The sequence below is a fragment of the Ostrinia furnacalis genome, unplaced genomic scaffold, assembly GCF_004193835.3.
Source record: "Ostrinia furnacalis isolate ACB-3 unplaced genomic scaffold, ASM419383v2 OfSCF6932, whole genome shotgun sequence".
Taxonomy (NCBI): domain Eukaryota; kingdom Metazoa; phylum Arthropoda; class Insecta; order Lepidoptera; family Crambidae; genus Ostrinia; species Ostrinia furnacalis.
In genome coordinates, this window is record NW_021137171.1 from 1,214,818 (window position 1) to 1,230,211 (window position 15,394).

At 36.4% G+C, this 15,394-nt stretch overlaps 3 protein-coding genes across 3 annotated transcripts; 1 reads left to right on the forward strand and 2 right to left on the reverse strand.

The window, feature by feature from the left end:
* Positions 1-705: 705 nt before the first annotated feature.
* Positions 706-4,164, forward strand: LOC114362939 (uncharacterized). Its single transcript, XM_028318525.1, has 3 exons — positions 706-745; positions 2,299-2,445; positions 3,929-4,164. The coding sequence occupies exons 1-3, from the start codon at positions 706-708 to the stop codon at positions 4,162-4,164; spliced, it is 423 nt and encodes a 140-aa protein (XP_028174326.1).
* A 44-nt stretch (positions 4,165-4,208) lies between these two features.
* LOC114362940 (apical junction molecule-like) lies at positions 4,209-9,464 on the reverse strand. The gene is made up of 5 exons (XM_028318526.1): positions 9,452-9,464; positions 6,209-6,367; positions 5,492-5,728; positions 4,876-5,113; positions 4,209-4,227 (listed from the first exon to the last, which is right to left on the reverse strand). The coding sequence occupies exons 1-5, from the start codon at positions 9,462-9,464 to the stop codon at positions 4,209-4,211; spliced, it is 666 nt and encodes a 221-aa protein (XP_028174327.1).
* Positions 9,465-9,687: 223 nt separating this feature from the next.
* Positions 9,688-12,462, reverse strand: LOC114362941 (uncharacterized). Its single transcript, XM_028318527.1, has 2 exons — positions 12,313-12,462; positions 9,688-10,101 (listed from the first exon to the last, which is right to left on the reverse strand). Exons 1-2 carry the CDS (start codon positions 12,460-12,462, stop codon positions 9,871-9,873), a joined length of 381 nt encoding a protein of 126 aa, XP_028174328.1. The 3' UTR covers positions 9,688-9,870.
* Positions 12,463-15,394: the final 2,932 nt, after the last annotated feature.

Sequence of the window (15,394 nt, forward strand, 5' to 3'; positions counted from 1 at the left end):
TTTTTTTAATAATATCCCTAAGTTTTGTGTTACTTTGTACAGAGTGATGTAAAATAAAATAAACATGTTAAATTGATCCCAAATGACACTGATAATTTAAAATTTTGTTTATTAATTATTTTAAAAATACACATTCATAAATATTCAGTTTTATTTCATTGAAAAAAATACTAATTCAAAACTGCCCCAGGCGTGTTCAAGGCTGCCCCGACTACGGGGCAGTTTTGAACGTTTACAGGTCTGTGCAAAAATCTAAATATCTTAATAAGCGTTCATGAATAATTAAGAAGAACATCATTATTTTGTTGTGTGATAACCATGACCTCTATCTAGGAAGAAAAAATTAATGAAATCGTTCAAATTTGGAAGATATTCAATAAAGTATGAAAATTGTTCAAAGCTGCCCCCCTCTCCCCTAAAGGATGATGGGCACAAATGTATGGAAAGTGGTACCCGCTCCAATAGCCATAACCAATATATGTATATTTCAAAAGGCCTTTAGATGTAGGAAAATGTCTGCTATGGGGCCATTTCTAATTAATAATTATAGATTTTTTTATAATCATACCTAGGTGACATGCAACGTTTACCACTGTGCGGTGGGACTATGGTTAAAATAAATTACCCGGAGACCCACTGGCAAAAATTGTTCAGAACGGTGGGACAACGGGTAAAAAAAATTACCCGTGGACCAACCAGGGGGACATGTTGGGGGGACCACGGGTAAACGCCGACAAAACTGACAGTCAGTTGACAAAACAAATTGTTTTAAGTTTTTGATGAATAATTTTATATGGAACTAGCGACCCGCCCCTGATTCGCACTGGTATACTAACTTAAAAACCTTCCTTCTTTCTTCACTCTATCTATTAAAAAAAAACCGCATAAAAATCCGTTGCGTAGTTTAAAAAGATATAAGCTTACATAGGGACAGACAGCGGAAAGCAACCTTGTTTTATACCTACGTAGGTATGTAATGATATAACGAAACTCTAGTTACCTACTATATAAGGGGTGAAGTTCCAAATATGTGAAAACTTAAAAAGAAACACATATAAATTCAAAAATAATATATTTGCACTTACAATTATTACTTATCACTACTTATACTTAGGTACTTTAAATTAGCAAACCAAATTAAGTCTAATAATTTATATTTATATAAAAGTAGCTTTTCGTCCCATCTTCGTATTAATTAATTGGTCTACTGTTTTAGAACGGTTTTTCACATAGCTCTCCAATGTTGATCGAGGCACGCGAAAAGCTTTGGATGCTTTTAAATATCCCATTTCCTTATTAATTATAGCATTGTATGCACGTTTCATAGACTCTGGGTCCCATTTTTTTCTCTGCTTTATTATTTCGGTAAATCCTCCATCTAAACAATAATTAAACAATAAACACTGTCAGAAAAATAATAAATGCTATACTTTATTTGGGCACCCTTATACTGGATACCCCCTAGGTAACTACCTATTTTTACAAAAACTGTTATGACATTTTTAACCTATTCCAATTATCGAGAAAACGCATTAATATGCTAACTTTATGCCTAGCTAGTGCGTACTACCACTATAAATAAAAACATCACTTACCATCTGTTGAGGACAGTGAGGGATCAGAGGTTTGGCCGTGCAAAAGAGTGAAAAATATCCAAGTTTTACCGTGGTTTTACTTCGCGCTTATTTCGTACCGTTGCTAAGACACTACAAACAAGACAGCAGTCAAAAACAGAATCAATTTAAAAAAAAAATTTGAAAATTATAAATAACTTGAAAAAATCAAATTGCTTAAGGCAGGAGTTGAACCAAAAAAAAAGGCGGAAAGTCGTGTGGGTTCAATTAATAAAAAACAATATCTCACGCACTATGAACTGTTGAAGTTCAATAATTTACTTGAAAGTGAGCGCAGCCCGCATGCGTGCCGAAATCCGCATTACAGTAAAAAGGCACTTGTGCCCATTTTCAATCCTTAATTTTTAAGTGACCCCTTTGGTAACAAATAAAAGGAATTTTGTTTTCAAAAGGGTCACTTAAAAATTAGGAATTGATGGTGAAAACGGGCATTAGACACGCTTGTTTCCAACGAGTCACACCCAAACAAATAACACTGTTTCTCGTTGGAAAAATATCGAAAAAAATCCCATCAGTCACACCCTCACTCGTTAACCTGTATTTTCTTACTGTAAATCTATAGATTACCTAATTATTTTGATTTTTAATGTATTTTGTAAATTTTTCTTAGTATTTTTTCCAACGAGTAACAGTGTTACTGGTTTGGGTTTGACTTGTTGGGAAGAAGCGCTTAGACCTACGTTACTGCTAAATCGTAAAGAGGAGTGGAATCGATACGATTTCCGCGCCGTTGTCTTCGTCACTCCAATTGCCAGACTCTGGGTTCCTGTGATTGTGTTTCAGCATCATTCTGACTACACGTTGTTCGAAGGTGATCAGAAACGCNATCTAAACAATAATTAAACAATAAACACTGTCAGAAAAATAATAAATGCTATACTTTATTTGGGCACCCTTATACTGGATACCCCCTAGGTAACTACCTATTTTTACAAAAACTGTTATGACATTTTTAACCTATTCCAATTATCGAGAAAACGCATTAATATGCTAATTTTATGCCTAGCTAGTGAGTACTATATCTAAATAAAAACATCACTAACCATCTGTTGAGGACAGTGAGGGATCAGAGGTTTGGCCGTGCAAAAGAGTGAAAAATATCCAAGTTTTACTTCGCGTTTATTTCGTACCGTTGCTAAGACACTACAAACAAGACAGCAGGCAAGAACAGAATTCTTAAGAAAAATAAAAAATATCAAAAACAAAGAGGTTCGGTTTGCCAAACCATCGTTTTATTGCCTTCTGAAGTCAATATCAAAAGTAAATAATGACGAACGAATAACACACTCTAAAAGACTGCCAACTAAAGAAATATGGCGTTGCCGTCAAGGGAATATCCCTAACATTGCATTGACCAACTGGTTTTAAACAGTTATTTAATTTTTAGCATTAAGAGTAGGCGCACACCGTTGATTTTTAGTTGGCCGATAGTTGTACCCGGTTTTAATTTGTATGAAGAACCGGCCAAATCGAATCAGCGTAGTGTGCGCACTCCTATACATGCCCATACTGATCAACTGCCCGACTAAACTATCGGCCGACGAAAAATCAACGGTGTGCGCCTACTCTAAGAGTTGCATCTCAAACTAATTTGAAAATTATAAATAACTTGAAAAAATCAAACTGCTTACTGCTTAAGGCAGAAGTTGAACCCACGAAAAAAAAGGCGGAAGGTCGTGTGGTTTCAATTAATAAAAAACAATATCTCACGCGCTATGAACTGTTGAAGTTCAATAATTTACTTGAAAGTGAGCGCAGCCCGCATGCGTGCCGAAATCCGCATTACAGTAAAAAGGCACTTGTGCCCGTTTTCAATCCTTAATTTTTAAGTGACCCCTATGGTAACAAATAAAAGGAATTTTGTTTTCAAAAGGGCCACTTAAAAACTAGGGATTGATGGTGAAAACGGGCATTAGATCCGCTTGTTTCCAACGAGTCACACCCAAACAAATAACACTGGTTTCTCGTTGGGAAAAATATCGACAAAAATCCCATCAGTCACACCCTCACTCGTTAACCTGTATTTTCTTACTGTAAATCCATAGATTACCTAATTATTTTGATTTTTAATGTATTTTGTAAATTTTTCTTAGTATTTTTTCCAACGAGTAACAGTGTTACTGGTTTGGGTTTGACTTGTTGGGAAGAAGCGCTTAGACCTACGTTACTGCTAACTCGTAAAGAGGAGTGGAATCGATACGACTTCCGCGCCGTTGTCTTCGTCACTCCAATTGCCAGACTCTGGGTTCCTGTGATTGTGTTTCAGCATCATTCTGACTACACGTTGTTCGAAGGTGATCAGAAACGCCTTGCAGCCTCGGCTGTGCTTGTGGCATCGCCAGCGTGTCCTCCCATCATAACTTCTGCTATGAACCCCGAAGGTGTTCCCTTTCCATTTCAATACTTTATGGACACCCTTATAAATTTTTGGTATGTCTGTAAACGAGTATTCGAATTAATGTTCAAAATAAAATGTGCTCATTTGGCTTCGAAAAGACATTATAGAATTCCAACGGAATCTCTGCCTTGAAAATATAGTAGAAAAAGAATAAAATAAATAGATAATAAACATAATTAGGCGTTTATTCTTAAACTAGAAACATAACTTCAATAGAAAGAGTCACAATTTCAATGAAACTTTAATGTGTATGCTAAATAATTTTGCCGAACCTACTAATCAAATAAAGGTAAATACTTATTAATAAAAAGAAAAAAAACAATTACAATTGTGTACCGATTCGAGTACAAAATAAAAGTAACATTATAACGAAACAAACGAAAATTAAGTAACATAATATTTTAATCAGGAATGTGAGAAAAAGTAAATCTTTAAATCGCACACTAGACAAGCCTAGATCATAGTAGAGGAGATGGTGGAAAAAGTACCTACGTATAATTACGTAGGAATATTTTGGATTGGAAGAAAGCGCTGTTACTAACTTTGAAACACTTTTTTTTCAATCCTGTATTTAAAAATAGATCTAAAAAACAGGGAAATCGAAAGGTTTTATTTTGTTTTTATTTTTATTTACCTAATATACTGACACGTAAGTCATCTATCTTAGAATATGTAAAGTACGTTTACAAATTTGGCTGCGGAGGGGCAATTTTGACAAGTAACATTATGGTCTAATGTCTGTCATCGTCAAACTTATTTTCACCATCATCATCGTTCGATTCGTTAACAAAAATTTTAACACTTTTTTCTAATTGTTTTTGAAGCTTTTTTCTTTGATAATACTGCCTGAAGTTTTCGCGGTTTCTCTTTCTGCGTAGTGCCTGTTCCTTCTTGGGCAAAAGGTTCATAGGGATGACTTCGCCTCGTTCTTTTTTTCTAATATACATTTCTTTGTTTTTTTCTTTGTACAGCGCCATCAAAACTGGGTCGGAGCGGATTCTTTCTTTTCTGAGTCTCTCTGCAATTCTTTTTTTCTCTAGTGTTTCTTCCCTAGTCAGTTTTCTTTTGCGCCTCTTTCTACCTGAAAAATACAGCGTTTTATTAAACATAGAAAAATATTAGTCGAATTATCTACAATTCTACGTCTACACTATTCTAAAGAAGAAAGATTTTATTGTTTGTATTGCATTGCTTCTTTCACCATTAGAATCTTACATTTTTTCTATTTTTTTTGTTATTCTTTTTATTTATTCCGTCATGTAGGCCAACGTCTATACTATCTTAAAAATGTAGTGATTAACAAACTTTGCTGTGGAGGTGAAATTTTAACAAGAAACACATCTAATTTCTCTCATCATCAAAATTTTATTCATCATCATCCTTTTGAACATCAGATTCGTTAACAAAAATTTTAACACTTTTTTCATTTTGTTTTTGAAGCTTTTTTCTATGATAGTACAGCCTGGAGGATTCGCGGTTTTTTTTCCTGCGTAGTGCCTGTTCCTTCTTGGGCAAAAGATTAATAGGGATGACTTTGCCTTGTTCTTTTTTTCTAATATGCATTTTTTGTTTTTTTCTTTGTACAGCGCCATCAAAACTGGGTCGGAGCGGATTCTTTCTTTTCTTAGTCTCTCTGCAATTCTTTTTTTCTCTAGTTTTTCTTCCCTGGTCAGTTTTCTTCTGCGTTTCTTTCTACCTGAAAAATAAAGCATTTAATTAAACATTGAAAAATATTAATGGTTTTATTTACAATTCTACGTGTACACTAATATTCTAAAGAAGAAAGAGTTTATTGTTTGAATTGTACACCTTGTTTTGTGTAGCCCTCTTTAACAATCATAATTATAATGTTACATTATTTCTATTTATTTTATTTTTATTTATACCGTCACGTAGGTCAACGTCTGGACTATTTAAAAAAGAATTAGTAATTTACAAACTTGGCTGCAGAGGTGAAATTTTGACAAGAAACACATCTAATTTTTCACATCGTCAAACTTTTATTCACCATCATCATCATTTTGAACATCAGATTCGTTAACAAAAATTTTAACACTTTTTTCATTTTGTTTTTGAAGCTTTTTTCTATAATAATACAGCCTGGAGGATTCGCGGTTTTTTTTCCTGCGTAGTGCCTGTTCCTTCTTGGGCAAAAGGTTCATAGGGATGAATTTGCCTCGTTCTTTTTTTCTAATATATTTTTCTTTGTTTTTTTCTTTGTACAGCGCCATCAAAACTGGGTCGGCGCGGATTCTTTCTGTTCTTAGTCTCTCTGCGATTCTTTTTTTCTCTAGTTTTTCTTCCCTGGTCAGTTTTTGTCTGCGCTTCTTTCTACCTGAAAAATACGGCATTTCATGAAACATATAAATATATTAGACTTCTTTCACCATTACATTATTTCTAATGAACATAGGCGGTACGAACTTTGCTGGGTCAGCTAGTCAAAAAATAACAAACGTCATTTTAGATCTCTTGCTTTCTTTTTTGTAAAAATAAATAAATTGAAATTAAATGATCCATCAATATTTATTACAAGAAGATGTCAGACAATAAACATGCGTATATCACAAAATTACAAACCGTTATAACAATAGCTAAAACAACATGATTCAGTGTTACATTATAGACTAAAGGCACACGGCTGAACGTATTATGATAAAACATTATTATTACACATATAATATACACTTGCACAAAGATTAAGAGAGACCAGATAGAGTATTATACGTTAAATATAACATGTTATACATAGTAGCAATTTAATATTAATATTATGGTAATATTTTTTGTGATTATTTTAAAAATATTCTTGAAAGTTTCAGAACTGCGTTACTTTTTGTAAACATTGTTTATACGTAGCTACTAGATAGATAAAAATCATACATAAATAAAGAACATTCAGACAGAGTTTAAAAGAAAGAGATCAGATCAATGTGTTTTAGTATAGCTGGTTACAGTTAATTACGGTTAACGCGTTGCAACTGATAAAATGAATATTGTCTTGCATACTTATTTGAGAAACAAATTATTTTTAATATTTACAATGCAAAAAAATTATGGGTAAATAGACACTAGGATGGGACAAGTATAGTTGATGGCTAATATGTTTACTATCTACAATTAATATCACATCAATTTGTTCACGTATCTAACAATCACAAAGTCTATAGGAATCATTTTATGGAACTTCAATTAAAGATACACACGACAAATACAGTTTTAGACTTGGCAATTTCAAATATTCAACAGTTTATACAGCTGACTATACTTATAAGGGATTACTTGGACAGTCTAAAAATTATGAACACAATATCCAAATACTTTTCAACGTACCCTTTTAAAGGCTTAGAACCATTGGTATAGTCGACATCAAAAATTGTCCCTGCTTCAACAGACATCTGACAATACAACCATACGATATAATTAAGTAAAAATCAAAATGATAGGTACGCTTGCTTGTAGTGACATTTTAATGTCAAACTACAAGGCCTCATGACCTGAGAGTCTCAACTAGGCCCTACAACATGTATAAAAGTGCGCACATTACACCGTTTTGGTATCGGCTGATCTTCATACAGACTAGAATCAGCTATCGGCCAACAAAAGTCTGTAGTCGGGGAGTCTAAAGACATTTATGTACAAAAAAAGAATATTTGACTGTCCAATATTGTCCACAAACGACATCACAAAGGTAGCAGGAAGGCGCTGCAGGCCGCTACCAATCGATCAACATGGAAATCATTGGGGGTCAAATCATCATGATGATGATGATGTCCACAAACAGTTCTAAACCTTTATACCAACAATTTATACATCTTAACCTTTAGGGATTACTTACAAATATCAACAATTTATACCTACAAACAATAGCTAATTCGTTGAGCATACAGATCCATTTAGTTTAATTTTAATTGTGCCATAGCGGATCGAATTTCCGCCTATTCTACATAAAATAACAAAGCATGCATTATTTTTAAATTTAAATTAATATTAACACTTACAATATTAATATTGGATAAATTAAAGGAGATCTTTCATATTCCGTAGGCAAAAACCAATTATTTTGAAACATTTTAGCATTATGACTTCATGCAAGACTCGCTGGATGGTCAGAAATAATTAAAAAATTGATAAGAAGAATCAATGAATAAAATGCTGACCTATATATATTCATGCACGATGTGTCGCGGGTCATTTGACCCTTGTCTAACAAAGGTAAAAACAAAAAAAATACAGTTTTTTCCACAATTTTCTCTTAAATCAATCAATTTGCTCTTATAGGTCCACAAGAATTACACAGAAATAGTAACAGTACCTATTTTGGAAGTCATGTTATTCAACAAATAAACACAATACGAGTATGGAGTCATAAATGCTTTTCCTTACCCCTGGGCTACACACATCGCGATAACATTCCGGCAACACCGATTTGACAGCGGGGCGAAGTCTTGCGACAATACAAAAAGCACAATACATTATGCGCGAATACTTTTCTAAACACATTGTGATTGAGCGAATCTTCGGGTTATCGCGATATGTATGGCCCAGGGTGTGGTGTATGATAATATGTAAATTGTATATATACAGGGTGGAAACGATAAGTGATCTCACTAGATTATTTCTAAACTATACAAGATATCGAAAAACTGGTTACTGAACCTGAAAGTGCTTCACGAGCTCTTTCAAACGGTACCAATAATAGGATACAGAATAAACTGGAACTATCCGAAAATTCAAAGTTTCCAGCTTCCATACATTTGGCAAAGTTACATAATATTAAAAACTACACAAGATATCGCAGAACTAGTTACTGATCCTAAAAGTGCTTCACGAGCTTTATCCAACGGTATCAACAATAGCTTACAGAATAAATGGGATCTATTAAGAAATTCAATGTTTTCATCTTCCATACATTTAGTACTAACAGAGTCATGGCACTCATCTCTTGATAATATTATAGTAAGTAAAGCCTCAAACTAATGTTTTCCACAAATAATTTTAAATGAATTGCAAGTTACGAGTTTATTTAACCGACTATTTAAGTTTATTATTAAACAAAAAATAAATTACACTTCTAGTATTGTGTGGTTGGCATACATTTTGTATGGAAGCTGGAAACTTTGAATTTTCGATAGTTCCAGTTTATTGTGTAACCTATTATTGGTACCGTTTGAAAGAGCTTGTGAAGCACTTTCAGGATCAGTAACCAGTTTTTCGATATCTTGTATAGTTTAGAAATAATCGAGTGAGATCACTTATCGTTTCCACCCTGTATACTATAGGTCTAGCGTTTAACTCAGTCAGTGCCTGAGGTATGGGAGCGGCACGGGAGGCGTGACATTATATTATGACGTAACAGAGCATATAAATCTGCAGGAGATCTGAAGTCTTGCTGACGTTTGATGTTACAAAAACTCACGTGCCGCTCCCATACCCCAGATACCAGTTAAGCCTATAGATAGCTTCTAAAGCCTGGTCCGTGAGCACGTAGAATCCCGTCCAATGACCCCAAGCTGCCCATCCTTGTCGCTCGCACGTAATTATGTTGCTGTCGCGCTTGCACACTCACTGCGGGCGCGCGTCGCACAGTCGCGACAGCAATATTATTAGGTACGCGCGAGCGATAAGGATGGTTAGCTTGGGGTCATTGGACGGGATTCTACGTGCTTACGGACCAGGCTTTAGTAGGTACGTTACACACGTCACGTACTCACGAACACTTACACTTCCGAAATATCCTAAAACATGTCAAACGAGGTTCCAAGTCCACTAAAACCTTCACAGTTTTCCTATCCCAAAGTCACTTTTCATCTCCGCATCAGCAGAGCGGGCCTAATGCTATTTCGGTGGATGGTTGTGCTTATTGTGCCTATCGATGATGGTCCTCCCAATGGTGACCACAACGGCGTGGCAGTTCCTGTCTCTACTCTCGGTGCAGAGCCACCGGACCTTGGAGGAGCAGACAGAACGCCTGGTGTAGTGATACCCTCGGAGTTGCATCAGACGCGCGCCGATTTTGGAGGTGAAGAATGTGGGCCGGTCTGAAAGAAAGGTCTGGTTAGGATATGCCTGCGAGAATTTATAATGAGATTCTTAGGAATATGGAAGAGATGTCGCTGATATTGGGCTTAATGATGATGTTACCAGGGTTTCTTAACCTTCTTGGTCAGACTTGAAATTAATTTTAAGACAATCTGACGGAACCGTTCCAAATATAGATGACCTAAACTAAACTGTCCCACCAAATTCTTCATTAACAGGGGGGCGCCACCATCGTTCAACTGTATAGTTTCCAACATGGCAAAAATCGAAACCAGCGATCCGGTATTGACGGTGGCGCCCCGCTGTCAATGTCACGGGTAGGACAGTTCAGTATATTGGGTCTATAAAGGCTTTTGAGAAAAAACACTTATTAAAAAAAGTCTAACATACTTTATAGAGTTCTTTATTTTGTACCATGATTGCTTTTGCTTTGGTTCAAAAGAAATACTCGTAGATGGCTTTATAAGCACTTGATGCCCGTATTCACAAACGATGTTTGGTTAAGTGAAGCAGCAAATCGAACGCACAGCGTTGATAGAGCTCTGTGATTGGTTCATGTGTCACCCTGTACGCCCACGCGCACTGTGAGACCTCATAGTAATGTTTGTGAATACGGGCGTGAGTCATGCTGTATACCACTGGTTAAGAGACCCTGGTCTAGAAAAGGTGTACGAAAAAACTATGGCTAACCACAAACCACCATTAAAACAAAATATTAATGAATGAAGGAATTAAATAACGTAAAGTTTACATAAGATTACTTATTGCTAAGACCATGGTGCCATTACAGAAATAAAAATAGATTTTTTACAAAGCCTAATGAAATCCAAAGTTAAATGAAATACACATTTATTAGGGGAAGAAAACACAGATAATTCACAAATACATCGCATTTTAACAGATCATCAAAATTTAATAACTAAACTTAAAATTAAAATACTGACACTTTCAAAAAAGTTTTTGTTCATTAAATTGTTGTTACAACAAAAATCACGTATGAATAGCACTAATACTCGTAATACCCTACAAATGAGTAAAAGTTAGGTATCGCCAAAAATACAAAAAACTGCATTGACCATCCAGATCCGAAACACAACACAAAATGTATTAGGTACCATTTTTTTTATTTCACATCTACTTTCTTAATATTAAATTTCGAGCTGCCTAAAAGAAGGTACATAATATTTGACCTTTACTGCCTTAATTAAGGCCTAAAAACGAAAAACAATACTAAATTATGCCCAGGGCCTTGGGTGAAGGATGGAGATTATCCATCTAGGTGTTTGTGCACCTGATGGATAGTCTCTTTATACAAGCGCTTCGTCTAAAGTTAGGCAAAATAAATGTCATACAATGTCATTTTACATACGTTTTCACTAGCATTTGACGTCGTCAACTGTCAGAATGTATAGGAAAAACTAAGGACCTGCTTAGTTGTATGGGAAAAAGCACCTGTCTAGTTGATGTGCCTGACTTTTCTTGCCCTTGCTCGTGTTCTAGGTGTTATAATTCTATGCCCAGGGCTGAATGATTTGTTTCACTGGCTGCGGTCTGCGGTCAGGTCAAAGTGATCAGTACCGCAGACCGTATCCACTTTGACTAGGGTTACCACAGGGCCAAAAACACAAAAGCCGGACTAGGTGCTTAAATTGACTTACCTTTTTTAATATATAATCATAGCTTTTTATAACCCCTAATGTTCTAAAAATTGCGTCACGGCTTTACTTATGTGCTCAAGTTTCGACTGGCACGTCATTTACATAAAAGCCTAACACAAGACGGACAGGCTGGACAGTACATTAGTTGGCCTGACATGTCCTTAAGAAACCATGGTGCAGCGATGGCGATGGCTATCAGAATCTGATGTCGTGTATGAATATGTAGAGATATGAGTTCGTCATTGGTCGTGGCGATCTATGCATGCGCAGAGATCGCAATCGCTATCGCCATCGCCGACGTGATTGCACGCGTTGGTTTGGCCGAATCTTAAGCCTATGCGCAGATCATTGATTTTTCGTCGGCCGATAGTTTAGTCGGGCAGTTGATCAGTATGGGCAATGGGCATGTAAGGAAGTGCGCACATTACGCCGATTCAATTTGGCCGATTCTTCATACAATTTGAATCGGACACAACTATCGGACAACTAAAAATCGATGGTCTGCGCCTAGTCTAACTGTGACACATCTTTAAAACCGCGTCGGTGGAGGGTGGTTGTGTTCGTTCTTGACACTGCAGACCTTGTCGGCCACAGTGTAGACGACGGCACGGCATCCCCTGTGGTTGTGCGTCCCACACCACCACCTGGTCTTCAAGCCGCCCTTCGACACCGTGTGTTTGAGGAATTTGAACCCATCTAAACTTATCATCAAGGCTCCACGGGACGACATGCAGAATATTGGACCTAAGGCATAGAAATGAGATTAAAGAGACAAAAATGGTGTTTGGGAGAATCAAACCTTTAACTAGATGTGAGAATTAGAAAACCCGTATGTATAGTCAGCGTCAAATAGTTCGTGACACCCAAAGTAGCCAAAAAGTTCGCAACAAGTCTTTTTGGCCACTTGGGGTGTTTCTAAGTATCTGACGTTGACTGTACTGAAATCTTAACCTAAAATCTTTAAAACAAATTATAATTACGATAAGAATTTTTTTCATTTAATGAAATAAAATAAATTCAAGAAGAAATCATTCATATGATTTTGGCTTACGCTCAAGATTATAATTTATAAAAGGTTAAAATTAATAAAGTAACCATTTAATTGAAATAAAAGATTTTCATTTTCATTTAAATAGAGAGTGAGGGGTTCGGTGGGTCATTTTACTTTATTTATTTTATCACCAACAAGGTTACATTAAACCTTCACAAAAAACTTAAAAACTTATCGAGACTCTAAAAATAAGATGGCGGCGGATGGTTATGGTCATTCCTGCACGACACAATCTCATCCTCGACGGTGTACACGACAGCTGGACAAGCCCTGGAGGTGCCACACCACCACCTCGTCTTCATCTTGAACTTGCACTGCTTGGTGAACTTGTACCCGCCTGCGCAAATGATCTTGGCTCCTCGGGACGACTGGGAGAAGTAAGCAGCTGGAAAATGAAAGTCAAAAGTCAAAGTAAAAAATGTTTATTTACAAAGGATGAATGAAAAAAAACTAATTAACACGAAAATAAATAAAATACAAATGAATAAAAAGAAAACAACAAAACACATTTATTTATGGAACATAGTTAACAGTGGACACTTAGAATGTGAACGAAGAGGTCCTTATAAAAACAGAAAGATCCATATTTAATACAGAAAGAATATAATAATATGTGATGATGATTATATGAATTTTAATTTAAAAAATGGCATCAATAGCAGATGTTTCTCGACCCACCGGCACTAGGGTAGAGTAAAATGCCATAACTTTGCGAATACATAATTTATACACATTATAAGTACACATAAATAAGAGGAGACAGAAAATAAAACAATGAGCGTAACATAAATAAAAAATGATTTTAATCTCTAAAATGCCTGTCTTTAAAACATGTCGCGCAAAGGTTTTGCTTGCAAGTCCTGCAGTATGTTTTTATTTTTTTCACTTTTTGCTTTGCCTGGACACTGTTCATGGTTATTCGCAACCTCTCGTAGCAACCTGCACAGTTTCTCCGTTTCGAACTCATTTCGAGGGCGTGGTAACTCTGCAGGAACGAAACCCAAAGGGGCTTTACTTGGTCCTCTGAAATGAAAATATTTTTTTTTATATCGTCCTATTCATGTCGAGAAATTCGGGTCATCATAAAAATTAGTACCTCAAGATTTAGGCCGGGTTGCACCATCTTACTTAAACTTTGACAAACCTCTAAAATCTATCAAACTCCATACAAAAACCACCGGTTATTGTTACGGTTACGGTTAAGATAAAGTGGTGCAACTCAGCCTTACTTAGGAAGAAATAAATAGGTTCTTAGATGACTAGATTTTTTTAATTTTATAAGTCTGTTGCTATAAATAAGTATACCCTTAAAAAGGTTTAAAGCTTTGTTCGTTCGTTAGTTTCAGCCGAATGACGTCCACTGCTGGACAAATACCTCCCCCAAGGAACTTAAACTTTTGAAATCCTTAAAGGTTTGGCCAAACCAACGCGATCACACGCGATCAGCCGGCGTGCAGCGATGGCGACCAATGCATTAGTCTGATCGCCATCGCTGCACGCCGGCTGATCGCGTGTGATCGCGTTGGTTTAGATCCATTGATTACAGTGACGTCCATTTGGCCAGTGGATATAAAATTGTGACATTGTATGTATTGTTTTACATACATACAAATCATACAATGCCGCCAATAGACTTACAGTAGGCCTAAGATCCGGACCACGATAAACTTTTATCGAGACATTCTATCCATTTACGTGATAAACCCATATAGTCATCGATAAGATTTTATCAAATCACGCATCTTATTTCAGTTTGACACCAATTCTAGGATTCAGTCGATAATCAATTCCAAGATTTAGTCTTGGAATTGATTAATTATCGATTCATTTCCTGCCTATCGCTTCTACCGGGTAATGGGTATGTACATATATTATGGCATTTAACAATCTCGTTATCTTCAGTGGTGAAGAGGACAGCCTTGCAGCCGATCTTCCGATGAGTCCCGCAGTACCACCGGGTCTTGCCGTTCCGGTGGCGGTGCCGGAGAAACCTGAACCCTCCTATATGGATGGCTCGTGCGCCACGGACGGACGGGGCGAACACTGCTCCTGTAATACAAAGTACAGTAAAATAAAATATTCCCACCCCTCGTTCCCACCGCTGCAACTCCTGTGTAGCCAGGATCTACAGCTTTATTGCCAATAAAAACCCAACCAGTGAAGGTCAAGTTTGTCCCGCAAAGTTAAACTGTGATTGAACCCGCAACTAAATAAATCAGAAGAACATAGAAGTTCGAAGTTAGGCAGGCCTGTTCATCTCCGCGAGTTTGCTTTGAAAACAAAACACGCGCGACTACACCTCCTGCATGCCTACCATGAGTTTACGTTAGGTGTGCTCGCTAGCGACTGCGTAAAAAAATGACATTTAAATGTATGACATATTGTGCAGCGCCCCTAGCGGCTACTTTCAAGAAATAAAATCTTCATAGAATTTTTTGACGTATTCGCTAGCGAGCTCACCTAACGTAAACTCATGGTAGGCACACTGAGATATCTAATCGAAAGGACAATCACGAGCGAGTATTGACGCACACACGTGTATTCTTCACCCATTTGTATTGTAAAGACATAAGCTATGTATGTAAAAACGGTGGTGTAATTAATACTGTGC